The sequence below is a fragment of the Cryptomeria japonica genome, chromosome 11, assembly GCF_030272615.1.
Source record: "Cryptomeria japonica chromosome 11, Sugi_1.0, whole genome shotgun sequence".
NCBI classification, from domain to species: domain Eukaryota; kingdom Viridiplantae; phylum Streptophyta; class Pinopsida; order Cupressales; family Cupressaceae; genus Cryptomeria; species Cryptomeria japonica.
In genome coordinates, this window is record NC_081415.1 from 336,565,787 (window position 1) to 336,586,470 (window position 20,684).

At 38.7% G+C, this 20,684-nt stretch overlaps 1 protein-coding gene across 1 annotated transcript in view; it reads left to right on the forward strand.

Moving 5' to 3' along the window:
* Positions 1-20,684, forward strand: part of LOC131074961 (chloroplast stem-loop binding protein of 41 kDa a, chloroplastic) — a 126,255-nt gene that overhangs the window by 69,191 nt on the left and 36,380 nt on the right. The window contains exon 3 of the mRNA XM_058011716.2: positions 8,354-8,456. Within this exon, the coding sequence (XP_057867699.1) occupies positions 8,354-8,456 (103 nt within the window). The remainder of the gene's footprint in view (positions 1-8,353; positions 8,457-20,684) is intronic.

Below are 20,684 nucleotides of genomic sequence, written 5' to 3' on the forward strand. Positions count from 1 at the left end.
CTTTCCTTAGTCATCGTCGATCTGGTCTACTCCTTTGCATTTTAGCTTGCATATTTTCTAAGCATAAGGAGGTATTAGTGAATTTTATATAGGGTTTCCATTCCCTAGCGTTGTCACACTTTGAATTTAATTGTTAAAGTTTACCAAGTGTATGGATTATTCTCCTGACTTTATGCTCTAATTAGCTAAATCTTTAGAAAGTCAGGAATTTTATTAAGAGCATTATTTATTTTCCTAAGTCTAACTTCAAGCTTCGTACAGGTATGATGTCGAAGTCTGGATATAAGGAAAGGAAAGAACTATTGAAGATGCTGGAGACTGGATTCTATTTAGAACTTAAGATTTCATCGAGATGGAAGATCATTGATACAAACATGCATTTCCTAGACTTCGACCAGATGCAGCAGTGGATGTTCGGAGTCGGAGTTCAAGTTCCTTCCCCAGCCTATGCGAACATTATGAAGAGTGGTATTTTCCATGCCGCTGGATTTCCACAATCCATACAGTGCAGTGAGCTTATCCTGGAGTGTGCACGGTGTTATGATCTGCTCACGTGAATGATCAAAACTCCGAAGGGCGTTGTCATTGCCTACCTTGCTGAGGATGCTATTGCAGAGGTGTTCGGAATTCCGCGCAAAACAGACATGAAGGATGTGACCAAGGATGAATATACAGGAAGATACACGAAGAAGATGGGTGTATGCAAGAATTTGATAAACAAAGAGTGGATGATTGAGTCTAGGTCTCATCATTCCAAAGCTCCCAAGACACTCATGTGCATAGACTTCAAGGAGGAGTATAGTGATTTGATATTCCTACTCAACAGAGTGATGGGATGCCGCAGGGAGCGATATTCGATGGATGGATGTTCTAGAGGAGCATTAATAAATTGGTCTAAGATTATAAGTGACAATCTGGATTTTCAGCTGAGGAATGTAGAGCGGTCCAAGTCATTTGCCATGACTTCTTACCTGGTATACCTGCTTGCACGGTTTGTTTCATATAGACGATTGATAGGCAAGGGTGAAATCAGGAATGGGCAAGGACAATTCAGGAGTCATAAATGCTACCCCCAGCTGAGCATGTATAGAGTTGAAGACTATAAGAGAGTGAATGATGCATTCACTATGTACATCACACGGATGCTGCAAGGAGGAATCCACAGAAGATTGTCCAAGGAGGCAACAGAGTTAATAGAGAAATATGGATCATGGTATATTCAGTTTCCCACTTTCACGTACCTTAGGATTCATGGTTTTCAAGATGAACCCTACAAACTTCCTAGGTATCCGACCGACATAATGATCTTGTTGGAAGTGGTGAGACAGCTTCTAGAGTTCGATGTCATTCAGAGAGAGAAGCACATGACAGGCATGACTTTCCCTATTTCAGTTGGGAAGACGTCAGAGGTTTGTCAGTCTGCCATAGCCGCCAGTACTGTGAGTGAGGAGCTTGCATTCTTTCGATTTTCTACATACAAGAAAAGAGAAAGATTCGATCCAAACAAGAAAGTTGGAAGGATCAGGGGAGAGAAGTTCATCCACAAAGTTGAGATAGAAGATTATTGGGCTAACCTGATGGACGAGCAAGCAGTGAAGAGAAGAATGTGGTTTAGAATGTCAGTGGATTTCATGAGGAAGTGTGGACTTTTCCTCATTCCTGATCAAGTATTAGATGACGTCATACACATCCATAGTATGAGAGTGAAATGAAGAAGGCAATCCTATTGCCAAATTGGTCAGAGTCAGAAGAGATTGACCTGAATGTATTGATGAGAGAGGTCTTGAGTTTCTCCCGTGCATGGGTAAGTATACAGATGAATAAGTTAGTTGATATGGGTGTTCCCTTCACTTATGAAAGAATGAAGCCGAAAGAGTCTATTTCCGAGGATGAGTAGAGGACTATCAGTAATGTCAGGATTCATGCAGACGAAGAGAGTCAAGCTCCCAAGAGAAGGAAGAACACGCCAGGAGAAGTCAAGGCCAGAGGGAAGAAGATTGAGGAGGTGAAGAAGAAACAAAAGACTATAATTCCTCCACTTATCATTCCTTCACCACCTCTTAGCGTCTCATCAATCGAAGTGATTTAAGTAACAGAGCAGAACAAGGAAACCCAACAATGTTCCAACATAGTGATACTACTAGAGAATATTCACGAGTTCCATGCCACAACGACATCTGCACCTCCGAATGAGAATGATGATCAGCCGGGATCCTCTATTGTCCTTTTGGAAGTTAGTTTGTGAAATGAGATATATGATTGGACCAGGAGTAATCCTGATGATGATGATGATGTTATCTCGGCATTGAGAGGACTTGATCGAGAAATATGTCTCGATGATGGTATGGAGATAGCGGCTATTCCTGTATGGCTGATTAGAAGTATGGAGAAAATTAAACAAATGATAGAGGTACAGCCTATTGACGACATTGATGACTACCTAGCTAGGAGTGCTAAGGAGAAGGAGCCCAAGAGAGCGGAGATTTTGTTGCAAATAGCTAGAGATGAGACAGGAATGCAGATTGCTGTTCCTATTGTAGGCGTGACAGCAGACATTGCTACTCCTATGGATTTCCAGATCACTTCAGTTGCCCTTGGTTGTACATCCAGAAAGCAAGAATTTCAGGAGGTTGGTGAAAACCTCAAGGCAATCGATGCAAGGTTAGATAGAGAGATTGCAGAGAAAGAAAAGTATAGAGAAGAGAATATCAGACTTAGAGAGTATATTACAGGGATAAGGCGTGAAAATCCCACCTTTATTTCCCCTATTGTAGTTGACCATGGAATGCATTCACACTATGAGGCAGCGAGAGATACACTCTCCGAGGTGGAAAAGTGGATTGAGAATACAAAAAAGCAGGCAGATGATTTCCTTACTCAATTTGTCCATGCATATGATAGGACAACAGGGCTCGCATTCAGAATCCAGCATTTGGAGGGAGTTTGGGAAGAATTCCGGCCTATTCAAGAGAAGACTATTCCACGCTTCCAAGCTTTGAAGAAGATTCCTAATTCCACCTTGGTCAGCGAGAACATTGTGTACCGTGGAGACAGATACGATTTCCATGGCTGGTATTGTGCATTAGCCTTGAAGAAATCAACTTATGAGAGCGCCTAGTTGAGTTGTATGGAGATGGAAGGATTGATTCAGGACATTTAGATGAAGATCCTTGCCTCAATTGAGGAATTATTGGGTGTTGATGTTAGTGATGCTAGTGGTTTACACTTAGCCGAATTAAGAGACAAGATGAAATTTATGTATTTTTGCCAATTGGACTCTTTGAAGAAGAGTCAGATAGACGACTTGGTCTCTTTGTTGACATGTTCATAGTTCGCAGAAGCTTATGCCAGATTGGGAGAACACTTTGGATGCTTGCTTAGATTCACTGGACGTGATTGATTTACAACAGGATACCTTGCCTAGCATTTCCATGGAGTTAGATTCAGTATTGGTTAGATTCTTGGAGTATGCTAGGAGAGAGAGAGATGTAGGGAGGAATCTTCTAGAAGATTCCCTATTTGATGACTAGGTATCTTTTCATTGGGCCATATGTTGGTAGCACCATTTTTTATATAAACCCTAATTAGGGCAATTCTAGGGTTTTGTTGGCATGATCTCGGCCGTTGATCTTGTATCAATCTTGGCCATCCATTTTGTAAGAGACTCTATATATGCCTCCTTGTCTCTCATTTGTAAGGGAGAGTTTTTGTAGAATTGTTGGTATATGCTGCAGCTATTTGAATCATAATCATTGTTCAATTGTTGGTGATTTTGCTCTTCAAGTGTTGTATTTGCATTCATGGTTCTCAATTCCTCCAAGTTAGATTAGATTTTAGTTTAGAATTTATTTTCATGTATGTTAGATTGAGTGGAAGATTTGTTGAATTCATTTGTGTGGAATCCTTAATCCATACCACTAGCCTCTTGCCGCTGGTAAGTGCGCCTTGTGTGATCAACTGAAATTTTAAGTAAGCATAACTTCAACTATTACGCGTCCCTTGACAAGCATCAACTTGGATGGTGCCAACGTTGGATGGTGCCAACGTTGGATGGTGATAGCCTGAAAATATTTAAGTATACCTTAGACGATTGCACTAAGCTTGTGTCAATACCTGATTGTGAGACCTTGCCTAGTTTGATTCCACTAGATCCATTCATCATTTCCTACATTCCTAGGCTTAGAATAGATTTCCTGAACCCTATTCCTTTTGCGCTTTTTTTAGTAAGAAGTGAACCCAAAGCCATATTGATAAATCTCAAGTTGTCAGCACATCTATTCCGCATCATTCATGATAATCCAAATATTTGCGTAAGTCCCCAAGTGAACACAACAATTCACATCGACCATTGAGTTACCCACTCGTCAAGACCTGACATGTAGAAACCTTGGAATCATTTTAGTTGATCTCATTCTTAGCATCTGAGGTGATTTTGTTCAAGAGAGGGTAGAATACCTTGGTATTTTATTCTGAAATGTTATGTGCATAAAAAACACATCAATAGGGACATTACAGTGGTATTAGAGCAATGATCCTGCCATCCTGCAGGGTAAAGAATCTAAAGATGAATCAATGAATCATCCTAGTTAAGGAAAAAGAATCTAACAATATGTGTATTCACATGTATGCTCTGTGTTTACAGATATCCATGTGTATGCTTTGTGTTTTTAAGTGTATGTTCCGTGTTTGATTCATATCTGATGTGTTTGTTTGCTCCACGAGTGTCTATGATTACTACATACATATTTATTTACGAACATTGTATTTGAGGCCATAGATGTCTGTCATGCTTCTAATCATAAGTTCTTAACATTAAGTGATATCTATGATATTGTGCAAACCATTTAAGAAGTGATGTGAGACAAGGATGAGAGAAAAATAATCTTAAAATTACATAATTATGAAATGTATAAGTAATTCATATTATCATTTGTATGAAGCATACTCTATGATGCATATGTTGAGCGAACTGCCATGGTAATAATATAAGGAAGTACAAAGAGGGAGAATGGTGATGAGGTCCTCCTCTAGGTAGCCCACCTCATGGTAGTTGACCGATGGTCCCATGAGGCCAAGGAGGTGTAAGACGGAGTCCACCGCTCTTGGACTTAGAGGGGAAGGACATTCAGGACACCCTATTGTATCTTTCCAAACTCTATCATAATTGATTATTAACAAGGGGATAAGGATGGAAGTGATGAAGGGGAACGGTGATAGGATACCTCACTAGGTAGCCCACCTCATGGTAGTTTGACCAATGGTCCCATGAGGCCAAGAGGGCTCTGGCTTTCACTCTGCTCTTGGGCCTATGGTAGAGGGTCTCTTGGACACATCATTCCTCTTACTCTCACTTTCTTATGATTGAGCTCCTATACGGAGTTGGACCAGACCTTGGTTAAGTAAATTTTTGCTTAATTATCTTTCTTTAGAGATTTACATTATTAGTTCCAATGGTTTCCCAACCTATTGCAGGATCTCAATCCGGTACGCATCTTGTTCCATTTGTAGTTTTACATAACATGGTGATTTAGGGCAAGAACTAGGTTTTTACAAAAAAAGTAGCAGCATGTTTATTCTATGAGTGTTTCAAAAGCCATTTTATATTGGGAATCATTTTTGAACATTCCACGATCATTGCTTGAGGACAAGCAATCTTGAGTGGGGTAGACTGTAATGTCCCCACTTTGAAATATAATTTAATAATAAATAATAATAAAATTAAACTACAAAAGAATAAAAATTAAAATATAATTAAATAATTAATTCACTTATTTAATACTGATTAATCATCCATTTATTTCTATCAGCATTATGATATGAATTGAATTAATTAAACAATATAATATTAATTAATTAATTAAGTAATATAATAATACTTAATTAATTAAGTAATATAATATTAATTGATTAATTAAACAATATAATATTAATGTATTTATCTTCCCATAATATTAATTGATTAATATATTTATCTCATATAATTAAAGAATTCCGTTTAAGTTTGGGAAGACGTGACTCACGAGTAAGTCACGTCTCTCCCAATGGGCATGACTTCCTTCATAATAAAGTAAGCCTACATGGAGTCAAAGAGGGGACAATTTGGGAATCGGAAGTGCAAATTTGATTTAAATAAGAAGTGCAGATCTTTTTTTTTTTTTTAGGGGTAAATGCTTTTGACTTGGAGCTATGAACCAGTGAGGCCACAAACGGGGGATCTCATCCCCACACTTCACTTGTTCAAATCCGCGAGCACAACGACCCAGCGAAGGCACAAGGCCTTGTGACAAAGGCCCAGCAGGGATTTGAACCTTGGTGGCCGCTTCACCAACAAAGTGTTTTAACCGCAGCACTACATGTCCGAAGACAATAAGAAGTGCAGATCTGATTGTGAAAGGTCGTGTCCCTTTCAAAGGGCAGAAGTAATGAAGAGTTGTACTCTTTCAAAAGGTGCTAATGGTGAAAGGGTGTGTCTCTTGCCAAAGGGATTCCATAATGAAGAGGAGTGACCTCTCCCTCACATTGAGAGATATAAAGGAAAGGAGTCAAAAGTATCCAGCGAGATGATCATCGATCAGATCAGATCAGAACTATTATTAAGTTATAGGAATTGGCAGCCTCCTAGTAGGGGACATTACAGTTTACAATCATTATTTCCATCATTGGTGTATATTGTTGAATTTCTAGTTGTTGTCATTGTCATAGCAATGTTTATACAAGAAATACTCTGCAACTTATTTTGCATCTTCACAAGCCTGATGTGTAACTTGGGTAATCCATAATGCATAAATTGCATATTGTGATATAGGTTTATGTTAGATTTGACTAAGTCACATAAATCCTAAATCCTTGTGCTGGGTTATTAGTATTAACGTGTAAATCATGAGAAATTTAGGGTTTTGCAAGATATAGTAGACATTTAAATCTGTAATCTATCTTTGTTGGTGAACCCAACCTATAATATTAGGGTTTCAATGTATGTAGATTTGGAGATAAAATTCTGGGTTTGTACTACATTAGGGTAAATCAGTTAAGTGAAAAACTTTATCAGTGTTAAATTAGAAAAGTGATAGGAAACTTATGGTTTATAAGCTCTAGCTGTGAATACTAAATCTGTTACATATTTACACTGAATATTTGGTCATGGAACTATAAAGTATATCAAAGCAGCAGGTTTTAGATAATAATTGCAGAAGGTTTAAGAACTATTGGCAGCTATATCTTGTAGGGACATTAAAGCGGTATTAGAGCATATCACTTAATTATATATTTGTAGGGGATTAAAGGAATATTAGCATTAGCATCCATTGGGGACATTACAATATGGTAATGTGGATTTTTTTTCCCTTCTCGAGGTTAGATCTGAAAGATGTACATATTGTTAATTTGATACAAAAGATTTAGTGATTCATATATTTACTTCTGACATGACAAAGATATAGTTGCTTTGCAATTCATTTATATATATGGTGCATGCTTAAGCAATAAGATTGAGTATATTACTGTGAATACACTTGTGTGTGTCACTAAATGCCAAACTGGAAATTTCATTCTTAGAATATTTAAAAAGAAGAACTTATACTGAGACTCCCAAACTGGCACCTTCAACTTATAGCTGACAACTTTATGTGTATATGAATTTTTCATGTGTTACAACTTACTTTATAATTATACTAGTTTTAAACTTCTAAGTAAAGTAGTGGAACATCAATGTGAATAAGCATCCAATAAAGGAATATGATGTTAATAGGAGAAACGTGGTAGAATAATGCACCCACTTCTAAAATTGAATTGTTTTTACTTAGAATTTCCAATTGGTAATTATTATCATGGTTGCTTTAAAGGAATTCAGCTTTTCATCTAGTCAAAGAAAACTCTATTTGATTTCTGGGCCTACTATAAAAGGAAATTCTTCTCTATCTACATAAATTGTTGACTGTGCTTCCCCATCAATTTTTTTATGTTTTTTAGACGCTAGAAAGTAGTAACAAGTGAAAAGAGATACAAGTGTAGTAGTGGCATGCACAGTTTTAGGTCATTGCAAGATTTATCGTTCCCTTTCAAAAAAAAAACTAGAAGGGCACCTTATTGGTTCTCCATCTCTGCAGCTCATTAGTAATACATATGGTGAGTTTTTTTGATGTGTAATGACAAAGACAACCATTTGCATCACTTGTCACTTGTCTGTTTTAGTCTTATTCATTTCTCCTTCCAAAACAATTCTTGTTAGTTAAATTCAACTTTATGAGAATTATATTAAACATCTTCAGTGTATTTCTGATAGACTTTGGATATGAACACAGTGAAAGTAATTGTGGTTCTGATTTTTCTTACTACAACTGACATTTGGACATAGGCCTGTGGCAGACTGGGCAAAAGGGATTGGTGCAGGACAGTTTCTATATATAAGTAGTGCTGGAATATACAAGCCCACTGATGAGCCTCCACATGTTGAGGGGGTTAGTCTGCAATCTTTTAAAATATCTTCTGCTTACTGTGTTAGGTGTTTCTTAATACAAAATAAAATTTTTGCCTGTCCATTTGTATTTTTAATGTTGAACTTTAAAGTCAAGTGCTTGGGACATTTTGCATAGATTATTGTCCCTTCCCAGATTGTAGAGAAATCCCTTAGATATGAGATACTGATACTCGTTAAAACATGTCATGAAGATCCATTTTGCATTATGTAGATGACATTGTTTCTCTACTTATATGCTGAAATTTCTATGTTGAAAAGATGTCTATTTTTTTTTTGTATTAGAGATAGTTTAACTAAATATGCATCATAACAAGTTTTTCAGGATTGTATGAGACCACGTAGGGTCAGATATGCATGCTACAGATATACAGGACTGTAACATTTAAGCTACAAAATACAAAATTGAGTAAAGTAAACTCAACACTGTCTACTTGTATACACTAGATGTATACCAAACATAACATTTATCACTAAAAAAGCTGTTGCATAGATTATTAACAGATTTTGTTACTGCTGTAGTCATCCAATCCATTCCAATGCAGTGGTGGATTGATCTAAGAGGCCTTATCACTAGACCTCACCACCTCCATGGCAAAGTCCTCACCTTGGTTGATATGAAATTTAGCCGTTCTTTGCAAACCTAGGTTCTCCTTTACTGTTTCCGCTAAAACTTGGTCATTATATCTCATCTGGAATTTCAGGTAGTTTTGAAAAAGGGAGTGTTCTTAGTTTTGTTGAATGGCCACATTTGTCCATGTTTGAATTCTGATTTCTTCACTTGCATTGTGCCCTCCCTGAGCAACTTTAAATTTTTTATTTTAGTGACCTTCATTGTTAAGGTTACTAGCACATATACATTGAAGAATATGAGTCTTTTTGTTGACTCAGTAAGTGTCCTTTTAAACCCTTTAATATTTTTCCTCATTCCCTGCATTTCATATATTCCACAAGATCTCGAAAGAAAACACAGCAAAAATAAATTATATTCTTTATCCAAATCTCTCATATACCAGTCAGAATTTCCTTCCAATTAATGACCCCTATATCCCCCAAGTATTTAAACCATCACAAAACATTTTTCAGATTTCGTTAGCATAAAAGCATTCAAGAAAAATATGTTTACTGATTCAGGCTTCTTGCATATGTTACATAATTCAATGTTAGAAGGATCTATTTTGTATGGTAATCTTTGCAATATGAATAACCACCCGAAGCAAGCCTTTTTGGGCTCAAGAATGTTAGACCATAAAAATTTAAAGATTTTCTGCCATTGTTTATCCTCTAAGTTTAAATTCCAACATTTATAAACAAATTTAGTAATCTAGTCAGTACTAGACAAAGATTTATAAATCATCTTGGTTTTCACATTATAAAGAGGTGTGCCATTAGTCCACTTAAATTCCTTGTAATTATCAACATCTTGAATACAGATAGTGGGGGTATGTAGCATCTTACAAGCCTCCCTCATGATTGAGTAGCTCCTTTAATTTATGGAGGTGAAGCATATTCGTAGCTCAAAGAGGCCCATGATTTTAGTTTCTTATTATGAATAATGTCACTAAAACATCTGATCCCTTGGACCAACTCTTAGTAGAGCACCTTTGCACTAATGCAAGGGGCTTACCCTTATGTTCCAAGTTCCACCAGATGGATTGGTGAACAAGAACTTGTTTGTTGTTATTTCCAACGTATTAAGATTTAATGACTTTGTCCTTAATAAGTTCCCATGCTTTCCAAAGACTGTTAGACACATAGGACCTTGCAGGAGCTGCTTGGTGTTTGTTAATAAGAAGAGTAGAAGTTTCCAAGTTTTGGCCTGTTTAGGGACAAGAAGCTGAATATTGTTCTTCACAAGAACCTTCCATGGTTCATCACCTTCCAATGCCTTAGTAATCCATTTAACTGCAAGAGCAATATCGTGCTTCCTTAAATCCTTAAGGCCTAAACCACCTTGGGCTTTATCTAGACAACATCAATCCCATTTGACAAAGTGCTTCTTTCTCTTCCCCTTCCCATTAGAGCATAAGAAGTTCCTGATTTTCTTTTGAATCTCATTAACCTGATAACTATTAAAAAACCAAACAGAAGAATAGTAAAGGCTATAGGAAGATAATATATTTTGGAAAATTTGAATCCTACCTCCCAAAGAAAGGTATTGTCTATTCCAACCATTAAGCTTTTTATCAATCTTTTGTTAATCCATAACCACATATCTTTTAGATAAGGGCTTTTTGCAATGGGAATTCCCAAGTATTTGACTTTCTTATGGGGTCACCCCCATTGGAAATCATACTTATTAAACCAAACTGGGGGGTGTCACCCTAGCCAAGCATGATGGATTTCACATTGGATATCCTTGAACTTGGAGCAATGCAGAAGTATTCTAGTTTATGAATCGGATTATCCACATTACTTTCCTCAAGTTCCACAAATAATGTAGTGTCATCAGCAAATTGAATGTTCAACAAATCATTATTGTCTAGAAAGGAGAGGCCTCTGATCCTATTGGTCAAACAATATTCTCTTAATAGGTAATGAATTGCATCAGAAGATATTGCAAAGAGAGCAAGGGCCAAGGGGCAACCCTGTTTGATTGATCTTTCCAAGGTGAACAGCTCAGAAAGGGAGCCATTGACTTCCACTTGTGCAATTGCATCTTTTAATAAGGTATTCATCATGTTACAAAATCTAACAGGAAAACCAAATGCCTCAAGGGTCATTCTCAAAAAAGACCACTCTATCGTGTCATATGCCTTCTCAAAATCTAAAAGAAACATAGCTGTATTTTGTGTAGAGTATCTTGCCCATTCCATTGCCTCCTAACTGGTTAGTGAATTCTTTAAGATATATCTGCCTTTAATAAAGCCAGTTTGGGTGCTATTAATAAATTAAGGAAGAATATCTACTGGTCTAATAGCTAAGACCATGGCCAAAATTTTGTAAGACACATTAAGTAGACTGCCAATTCTTTATCATTGCCTTATCTCCATCCTTGGAAAGTAGCTTAATAATCCCTTTGTTAATGTTTTACCTAAGGAGCCTTTATTAAGAGCCTCCTTATACACATGAAATGGATTATCACTTACCTAGTCAATGTGTTTCTTGTAGAATTCCATAGGTAATCCATCTACCCCAGAAAATCTGTCATTGTTTAGGATACTAATAGCTTTTCTAATTTCTTCTTTAGATATTTCTTTACTCAATCCACCATTGTTCTCCTTAGAGATATTCTTTGGAATAATTTGTTTGACGTATGCTCTTGCATTGTGGCTAGCTACATTATCGCCTTTAGATGTAAAGAGGTTCTTATAAAAGAGAAAAAATTGTCTTTTGATATCCTCTTGTTTGTTGAGAAATTTATCCTCATGCCAAATTTTATCTATTTGCTCTTTAATGCCTTTATCCTTTATGTATCTAAAAAAGAATTTGGAGCCTTGGTCCCCTTTATTCAACCAATTTAGTGTATCCCTCACTCTAAGGCCTTGTATTATGTTGACCAGCAAGTTCCTCAATGAGTTTTTTGCTATGGTGAGCTCTTCACACAAATCCTCATTTAATGGGTCTTTCTGTATACAAGTTTATGCTTTTAGAAGTCTCTCCTAAAGATAATTTACATCCTTCCTTCCATCCATGGCTCTTTTTGCCAATGGTTTGGAAAATCACTTTCCAAGTATATACATTATACTTTCACTTCTCTATAGCGGTCATGTCATGGAGCATCCACTTATTTATTTCCCTAAGAGTGAATATAGCTTCGTTATAATTCTCATCTTTTAATAGGTCAGTATTGAGTATGAAGCTGTCTTCCTTTTTGCTTTTCTCAATACCATCCCTACCCATTAAAATCCTTGCTCTAATAGGGTAATGGTCAAATAATGAATAGAGATAAACGCTTAATTTGCAACCATCAATATTTGAATAAAAAAAAAGAAATCTCTATTTGCATAAAACTTGTCCAATCTATAGTAAATTCACCTTTTACCTTTCTAAGAATTACACAATGTATACCATATGCTAGTATTGTCTTTTGTCATCCCTTTGAGTGGATAAAATAAGTTGAGTTTAGCTTTCATTGCCCTTCCACTCCATGTCTTTTCCCCCACATTTATCTTCCTTATTTCCAATCATATTGAAGCTACCCCCCAGTATCAAAGGTAGATCCTGAAGGTTGCATAAACACTACCACAATTCAATTGCAATATCCCAGTTTTTTTTTTTTAGGCCAACAATAGTCATCAACAAACAGATAACCCGTTAAGGTTAGAAAGCATAAACTGAAACATGCTGGAAAAGCAACCCTTCCACTTTTTGATCACCAAATGCCCAATGTGGGAAGGTGAGAGCATACGGTGTTGAGGGGATCGTTAGCTCAATTAACTGGAAACAATACAATGCTTGGGCAGCAAGCCAGCCCCTTCTGCTTATCCAACAGGAATGCAAGAAACTTGGCGGTGAACCAGCCAAGAGAGACACACAAAGGTACGAATCACTCAACCGTAATATTTCAGCGGGAGGACTGAAACTACATAACAATCTCAATTCAACCGCTTATGCAGCGGGAGGACCATTACACTCAGACATCACTCGACCACTTATGTAGTGGGAGGACTGAAATTACAATTTACTTGATAATAGGCGGCAAGCCAGCCTCTTCCACTTTTCAGCGGGGTGAGAATTACAAATCAGAATTGGTTAGTAGTACTACTACTTAACCTTACAATAATAAGATGATATGAGAAGAGAGTAATGCTGAATATCCAAATAAGAACATGAAATTCTGCTAACATCAAATCTGCAGGCTGGAATTGCAAAACCAGCAGCCTAAGGAATCACTAAAATGCTCACAACTCTCTCAATACATTTCCAATCACCCAAAATCAGTCCCAAACCCACACTAGACTAGCTACAATGACAACCAACCAAAGACAAGCTACCATAACTCCCTTATTAATTTTGCATGCATCCCAATGCACTTCAAAACCCCACGCCTAGCTAAGGAATTTCGATTTTGTCTAATAAATTCAAATCTCAACCAAAGATGCCACAAACTTACAATGTATATCGCCAGTACTAGGTGTTATCACTGTTTTAAAAATGGATGTTCTCAGTCCATAATTGGCTAGGTTTTTGAAAATTTTGAGTCTGGTATGCCCTAGTTGCTTCAAGATTGTTTTAAGTCCAAAGGGGTTTAGGGTCTAGGTTTTAAATCACTTTAATGTCTGATAAAAACCCTTTGGCTTCTAATTTTGCGTTACTTTATTCACTTAAGTGATGGGTCCCTTAGTCGTCCGAGTGTCCCCCCATTGTTATTTGCCTAGGCGGTTGTTAAATACTTGTAAAATTTTACGCCTATCTCATATGCCTTTTCCTAATGTTTGTCGGGCCCCGTAAGTATCGCGCAACTCTCAGATAAATCTACGACTTTTGTTGTTTCGTTGGGTGGAGTTGCTAGTGTGTTAGCCTCTGCAAAATAGCGAAAGGCATAAGCAGGCCTGACAGGGTGCACTGGCAGCCAGCTTAACGAGACTCCATCTCGTTTTGAATCCAACGGCTCGTGTTGATTCGCAGTCGAAATAAGCATGCAAGTTACCTATCGCGAAATAGCGAAAAGGTTTGGCAGAACCTAGCGGTGAGGACTTCTCCCTAGGCTAAAAGGCGATCAGGTTTGAAAGAGATCAACAGCCCGCATTGATTCACGGTTTATTAATCGGGAAGTAGCGAAAAGGTGGCGGGTCCCGCTAAAGGTGGTAGTGAAGATGATTGGTCCAGCTGGTGATGACAGAGTAGTGACGAGCCGCCCAGTTGGCGGTTCGCAGTAGGCTCGGGCAAGGTTGTCATAAAAGGAATAAACAACGAGCAGTTTCTTGAGATCTGACGGCTCACGTGGATTCGTGAAGGTAAGATGCTAGTGAATTAAAGGCTGCGAAATGGCGAAAAGGCTGGCGGGCCCAAAGGACAGGCAAGGCACGAAGGTAAAGGTCGATCAACTCTGTTTTGATCCAACGGTTCTCGTGGTTTCATGGCTGCAAGCTGAACTGAGATTAATGTTCACAAAGTGGCGAAAGACAGGTGGAAATCACATGAAGGCATGACGTGGCATGATAGCTGGTGCATTTCGTAGGATTTGATAGTGATGTGTCGAATGCCACATGGTTCTGAAGGGTAGTTGAGGGCCCACCTAGGCGTAACCGACAGTTATGTGGGATAGTGAAGTAATACACGTGGCTGACTCAGAACCGAACTCGAAGAAGCTTCCAGAGCTAATGGCCGACTGCCATGTGGCATTTGTTAACTAGAGAACAAGTAGGGTAAGTGACTTCCGAATAAGGGGCCCACTTAAAAAGTTCGAAAGTTGTTAAAAGGTATCCATCTCAAGGTCGATCCAATGGTTTTCGTTGTTTTGTGCCCCAAAGATGCCTGCGGCTTAACCTCTGCGAAATGGCAAAAATCGTTAGCTGTCAAGATGAAGCGTGGTTAATTAGTGAGGTTGACTGTCCTAGTTAGAGTTAAAGACCGAGTGATTTGAGCTTGATCTGATGGCTCGCGCAGCTTTGTGAAAGAAAAGTGTTCGAGGGTTAAAGCCCACGAAGTGGCGAAAAGGAGGTAGGGCCCGACACTAACGCAGTGAGATTAAGCGGAGAATAAAGACAGATCAAGTTCGACGGCTAGCGCGGCTTCGCTGGGTTAAAGTGCATGTTGGCTACCGTCTGCGAAATAGCGAAAGGATTTCTAGCCCATTGCCGGATGAGGAAAGGTAGAAGGGTAAAGGCAGTGCAAGTTTTATTTGATCTAGCGGTTGGCGTGACTTCGCTAGATGAACATGCAAGGGTGTTATGCTCTGCGAAATGGCGAAAGAGCGAAAAGAAAATACACAGACATGTTATGACCCGTTGGAGCGAAATTTTCGAATTCTTCCATGAATTCAATTCTGAAGGGACGGCCGAAGCATGCGGTATCAATGTCGCAGTTAAGAGCCCGATTACCGTATATGGCCTCACATCAATTGAATGTAGGCATCATTTCGAAGAGCTGTTGTGAAAAGGCGGGTGCAGAGCAGATTTCTTCAAGCCAAGAACAGGTTTTCTTGTATTTTTGCTTATCAATTACTTGACAGTTTGTTTGAATTGGGGTTTTGTTCTGTTATAGAATTGCTCTGGTTAGTAATTAAGTTACTTGCATAGTATTATTGAGATGGCACCTAAAAGGGAGTTCTCAGGGAAAGTTAATTACCATGAGAGGGCAATCTGTGACGATTTCCTGGAGCAGTTAACCATGTCAACTAATGTGGCAGCTAAGGTTAAAGAGTTAGTGCCAAAAGCTCCTTGCCTGAGAATAGGAGAAGGATTGTACAACAAAGGCAATTGGCTGAGAGACCTGCAGATAGGATTGTCTGGGTTGGGTTTATTCAAGGTCGGATTCAGTATGAGACACTCCCCAGCCCCAATGAACAGTATTTGGGAGTTGGATGTAGGCAAATTGGTGGTCCCTGGAGTGTTCATGGATGTGGATCTCCTAACTCAGATTGCACACAACTATGACCCCATTACAAAGAGTGTTAGGGACATAAATGGAAAAACCCTCATTGAAATAAACGATGAGGTGTTCAGAGATGTATTTGGGCTCAGTGAAGTGTCCAATTACTTGGAGCCCATCAATTTTAAATCATTGGCTCAGGTTTACAGTGCACAGCGGAATCATCTTAGGAATGGGCCTCTTAAAGAGTTCTTTGTTAAAGTAGGCGGATTAACTGTTGTAGGACCTAATACCATGGAGCCTTTTTCCTTAAATCTGTTCACTCTTAGAGCCAAGGGATTATACTGGTCACTCTGCCAGATTTTTGGAGAGGATGCTGAAGCAAACATGCCAACTCATTACATGGTAATGATTGCTCAAATTTTAAATCCTTCTCTGGCAGTGACATTTGATTATGCCCCCTATATTACTGATGCCATCCATGAAGGCTTGATAGGGATAAAGAATGGAAAAGTGGATAGGCCTTTTGGATGGTACTCCCTCCTCATGCACCTGTTTCTATTCAAGGGTGGTGATTACTTTGCAAATTGAATGGACCTAGTAAAAGAAAAGGATGGAGAGAAGATGCCAGTTCAGTTATGGAGCACAGTGCTGTCATGGGACAGGGAAGATGCTAGCTACTTGAGGTTTGATAAGTGCTTTGCATCCAAGATCAGGACTCTTTTATGCTCAGAGAATCCCAGAGTCCCTAAAGCTCTTTTGGAGTTCCTTAGGCCAAAGGAGTTTGCTAAAGATATCAAAATTGTCCACAATTGGGGTGATATTTACTTATACCCTGTTTCCACAGTTTTCAGAGTGTTTGGTTTCAGAGGCACTCCATTTTTGTTGCCATATCAGGTCCCACTAAAAATAGGAATTGCAGAAGTCCTCAGGCAGATTGGAAGTGTGCAAGAGGCAGAGCTAACAGGTAGAGGTAAAGGGACCATTTTCCCTACAATAACTATAGCACATCAGTTTGTAATAACTAAAGGGGGCTGGAAGTGCTTTGAAGATTTCCTTCCACCCTACCATTTATCAACTGCAGTATCAAGGTGTGTTGACCTTGAAGATTTCTTCAACGGCATGTTCAGAAAGAGGGCAGTATGCAGAGGCAGACCTCACCAATTCCAATTCCCTGAAGACCTCATCAGGAATGAGTTCGATTTGAATGAGCAAGAGCTAAGGAAAGAAAAGTGGGTGGCCTACAAGAAGGCCCTAGATTTTGTGCACCTAATTGACACCAGCTATGACCCTTTGTCCAGTTTCCACCCCTTTGAAGAAAAGGCAAAATTCTTAATTCTTTGTTTTGAAGATGTAATGCAGACATTGAAAGAGAAGAGGGAGGCAGTGATTAAAAATAACCCTGAGAAGGTAAGATTAGTTTTAACTAGGTCTACATCTGCCAAAGCAATGCCTCCAGGTGATTATGTGCTACATAAAAGGTCCAAATACAGTGTGCTAGTGCCAACAACAGGGGAGCCTTCTACTTCAAGAGGGAAGAGGAAAATACAAGATGTCATTGACATTCAGGACTCCACAAAGAAGCAAAGGGTGGGAAAGGAAGTGCAATCAGATGAGCCCTTGTATTCCCCATCTCAATCCCCTATTCATATAGGAGATGAACAGGCAGCAGCTGAGCAACTGTTACAATTAGGCAGTCTTGGGGAGATAGCCTACACCAATGATGAAGTAGAAGAGGGAATGCCGGAAGAGCCCCTTAATGCTGAGATGAACATAACCACTAATGAGTTCAAAGGCTAGGAGTTGGATCCTGATATCAAACAAGCCAGTGAGGATTTCTTGGCTAATAGCAACTTTGTCACATTAGGAGCTTTCATGCAATTCGTGTGGAAGCAGAATATTGATCAGTTTAATGCTAGATGTGAGAATAGGAAAAGTAAGCAGCCCCACAAGGATCCAGCTATGGTGGAGGAAGAAATAAAGCAAGAAATGGTCACCGAGTTCAAGACCATCATTCCTGAGCAAGGAAGAGACATGGTAGCAAAGGCTGGTGTACTCATTTTCCCTGAATGGGATATAGCAGATGCCTTGGTTTTAGAGGTAGTAAGGAAGGAGACCAAGCCTATGGAAGGAGTCACCTTTAGCAAGGATAACGCTGCCCTGGTCATGTGGTCTCTGAAAAGAGATGAAAATAGAAAGAAAAAGGACACCCTAGGATCAAGCTACTTTGGAGGTATGATAGTGAAAAGAGTACAAAGCACTGGGGTGGTGGAGGCTGCTAGCACAGTCCTAGAGACTGCAAAGTTCAGTGTTGCAGTGGCAAAGAAAGAAGCAAGGGAAAGGGTAGAGCTCCAAGCTAAATTGGAGACAGTTTTAAAAGCTTACAACAATGCTAAGGAGGAGGTAATGGGTAAAGATAGCATCATTGCCAAGTTGAAAAACCAGTTGGTAGGACAATACCACAAGGTGAGTCCTCAACATTGATGATCGCTTCTTCTCTTGCACGGCCTCCACCTACTAGCCCTATCATTGAATTCCCACCATCTCCAGCGCCTTCTAGTTCCCAATTGGTTGAGATCACTCCCCATGAGTCGGAGAAGCTAAAACAGGCCCAAGCCCTATTTGCAAAGAAATATGAAGAGAGAGTGAGGGCTACAATTTTGAGTTTTGCTGACACCATAGGGTCCCCATTAATGGTCAACAACATGAGCAAAATTTTGGACATGTGGAATGAGCTAAATGGAGACAAGGTTGTTCTAATGCCTATTGTTGACAAGTGGAAACCCAGAAAGCAGGATCTAGAACTTATTTGTGTATCTTATGATGAGGCAGGGACTAATCCCATTATCAAATCCACTTGTGACATAACAAAGGATCTAGCAAAGTTAGCAGAAGGAGTAGATAATGCAGATAGAAAGATCAACTTGTAAAAGAAAGAGTACACTGATCAAGTATTTGAATTACTCCTAGGGGGTTTTGCCAGTCCAACTCAGTTGAAGGACAAACAAATATGGCTTAATGAATTAGAAGCCAACCTATCATTAAGAATAAAAGGAATCATTAATATAGATGATACTTCCCTATTTGTCAAAACAATTGAGGAGATAGAGAAAATCAAATCACACTATGGTTTTCTAAATTTAGAGATCAACAAAATGAGGAACTCTTGGAAAAGATTAGCCAAGAGGAAGGGAAAAGTGATTAACTTCTCGTGGCCTGCTGACGATGTATACCAGGAGTGGACAAGAAAGTACACGGTGTTGGATATAGAGCAGTTAGAAGAAGTTGCAATAGAACAACAAGAAGAGGAAGCCGTAGATGTTGAAAAGGACTTGTAACCGCTTCTTGGAAAAGGCTGTTGTTTGTAACAAACTTTCTTTTGAAAGGTCCGAAGCTTGTATGCATCCATGCTATTATAAATGGATACCAGGACTTCTAAAAAACGATCGCAAGTAATTGTAAGAAAACGCTGCAGAAATTTATTTGAGCTTTCTTTAAGTCTTATGGAGAACATTTGAGTGTCTTGTAATATTTTCTGAATTAATATCAATACACAGACCATCAACTTTGAGCCTAGAATTTGTATTGTCTTCAAGTGTGCTTGCAAATATTTGCTGTTTTCAATTTGAGTAATCTAGGGTTATTCATTTGAATATGGATTGTAAGGCAATCTTAAATAGATGCGTTTCTTAGCTTTTCTCTTCAGGAGGGGAATTAAATATGCAGGAATCATTTCTATCAGTAAATTCCTTGTGGGAGACTTTGAATTTGATGAATGCTATCTAGTTGTGATAAGGGTAAATTCTTACGTATGTCAGGCATATGTGGGGTTTTATAGAAGCCGAAGTGATGGGATGAATGGAGATCTTTAATTGTGAGATTATTGTTTGAAACTTAATGACTCTGTGGCCTGGATAAGGCACTGGTACCTATTTGTGATTATCTTTTACATATCTTGTAGGTCGATACTGAATATGAGCATAAGTTTTATTTCTTTGTTTCAGTTAGTTTTGAGGGGATAAGATTCATTGGTTTTCGAACTGGTTTACTGTGGATCTGTCTTTTAAAAGTGTGAAGTCAATTCACATAAGGTATACCCACCTGAACTTTGGATAAGTTCAAAGTGTAGAAGGTTCATCAAACCTTGTCATATGTTGCTCTGAAGTTTCCTTCTCCTTGATTTCTCTTTTGTAGACAGAGTTTATTATTTTATTATAAGGGGTTTAAGGGGGAATCAGGATTTGAGAACAACACTAGGAAGGATGAATGAGCCAATACCCATAACAGTCAGTCACTCCAGCAGAGAGGTATGATAAAAAATGCACTTCAACCACAGGCAAACCAACAAGTTCCAAAATCGTTCCAAACACCAAAAAGAACTAAGATATGCACTAAGAATATAGTAGACTACAACACACAACTAGGTACTATGTTTCAAGTACGAAACCGGGAAGCACTAGGGAGACGCACTTCGAGGCCTCAAAGTTCTGATGCCAATCTGGCAGCATAACAATGCAAATTTTCAAGATGCCAAGAATGGGAGCCCAAGGCTCTTATTTAGAACCTCACATCACCAAATTCAAATGCAAATGCTTCAAATTCATCTTTCCCCATTTGCATTTCATTACATCTCACGTGGACCCCAAGGGTGGCGCCATTCCACAAGTCAAACCTCACGCCAAAAAGCAAGGACCACGATTTTCACTTAGCAAACACTTGAGATGGAATAAAATAA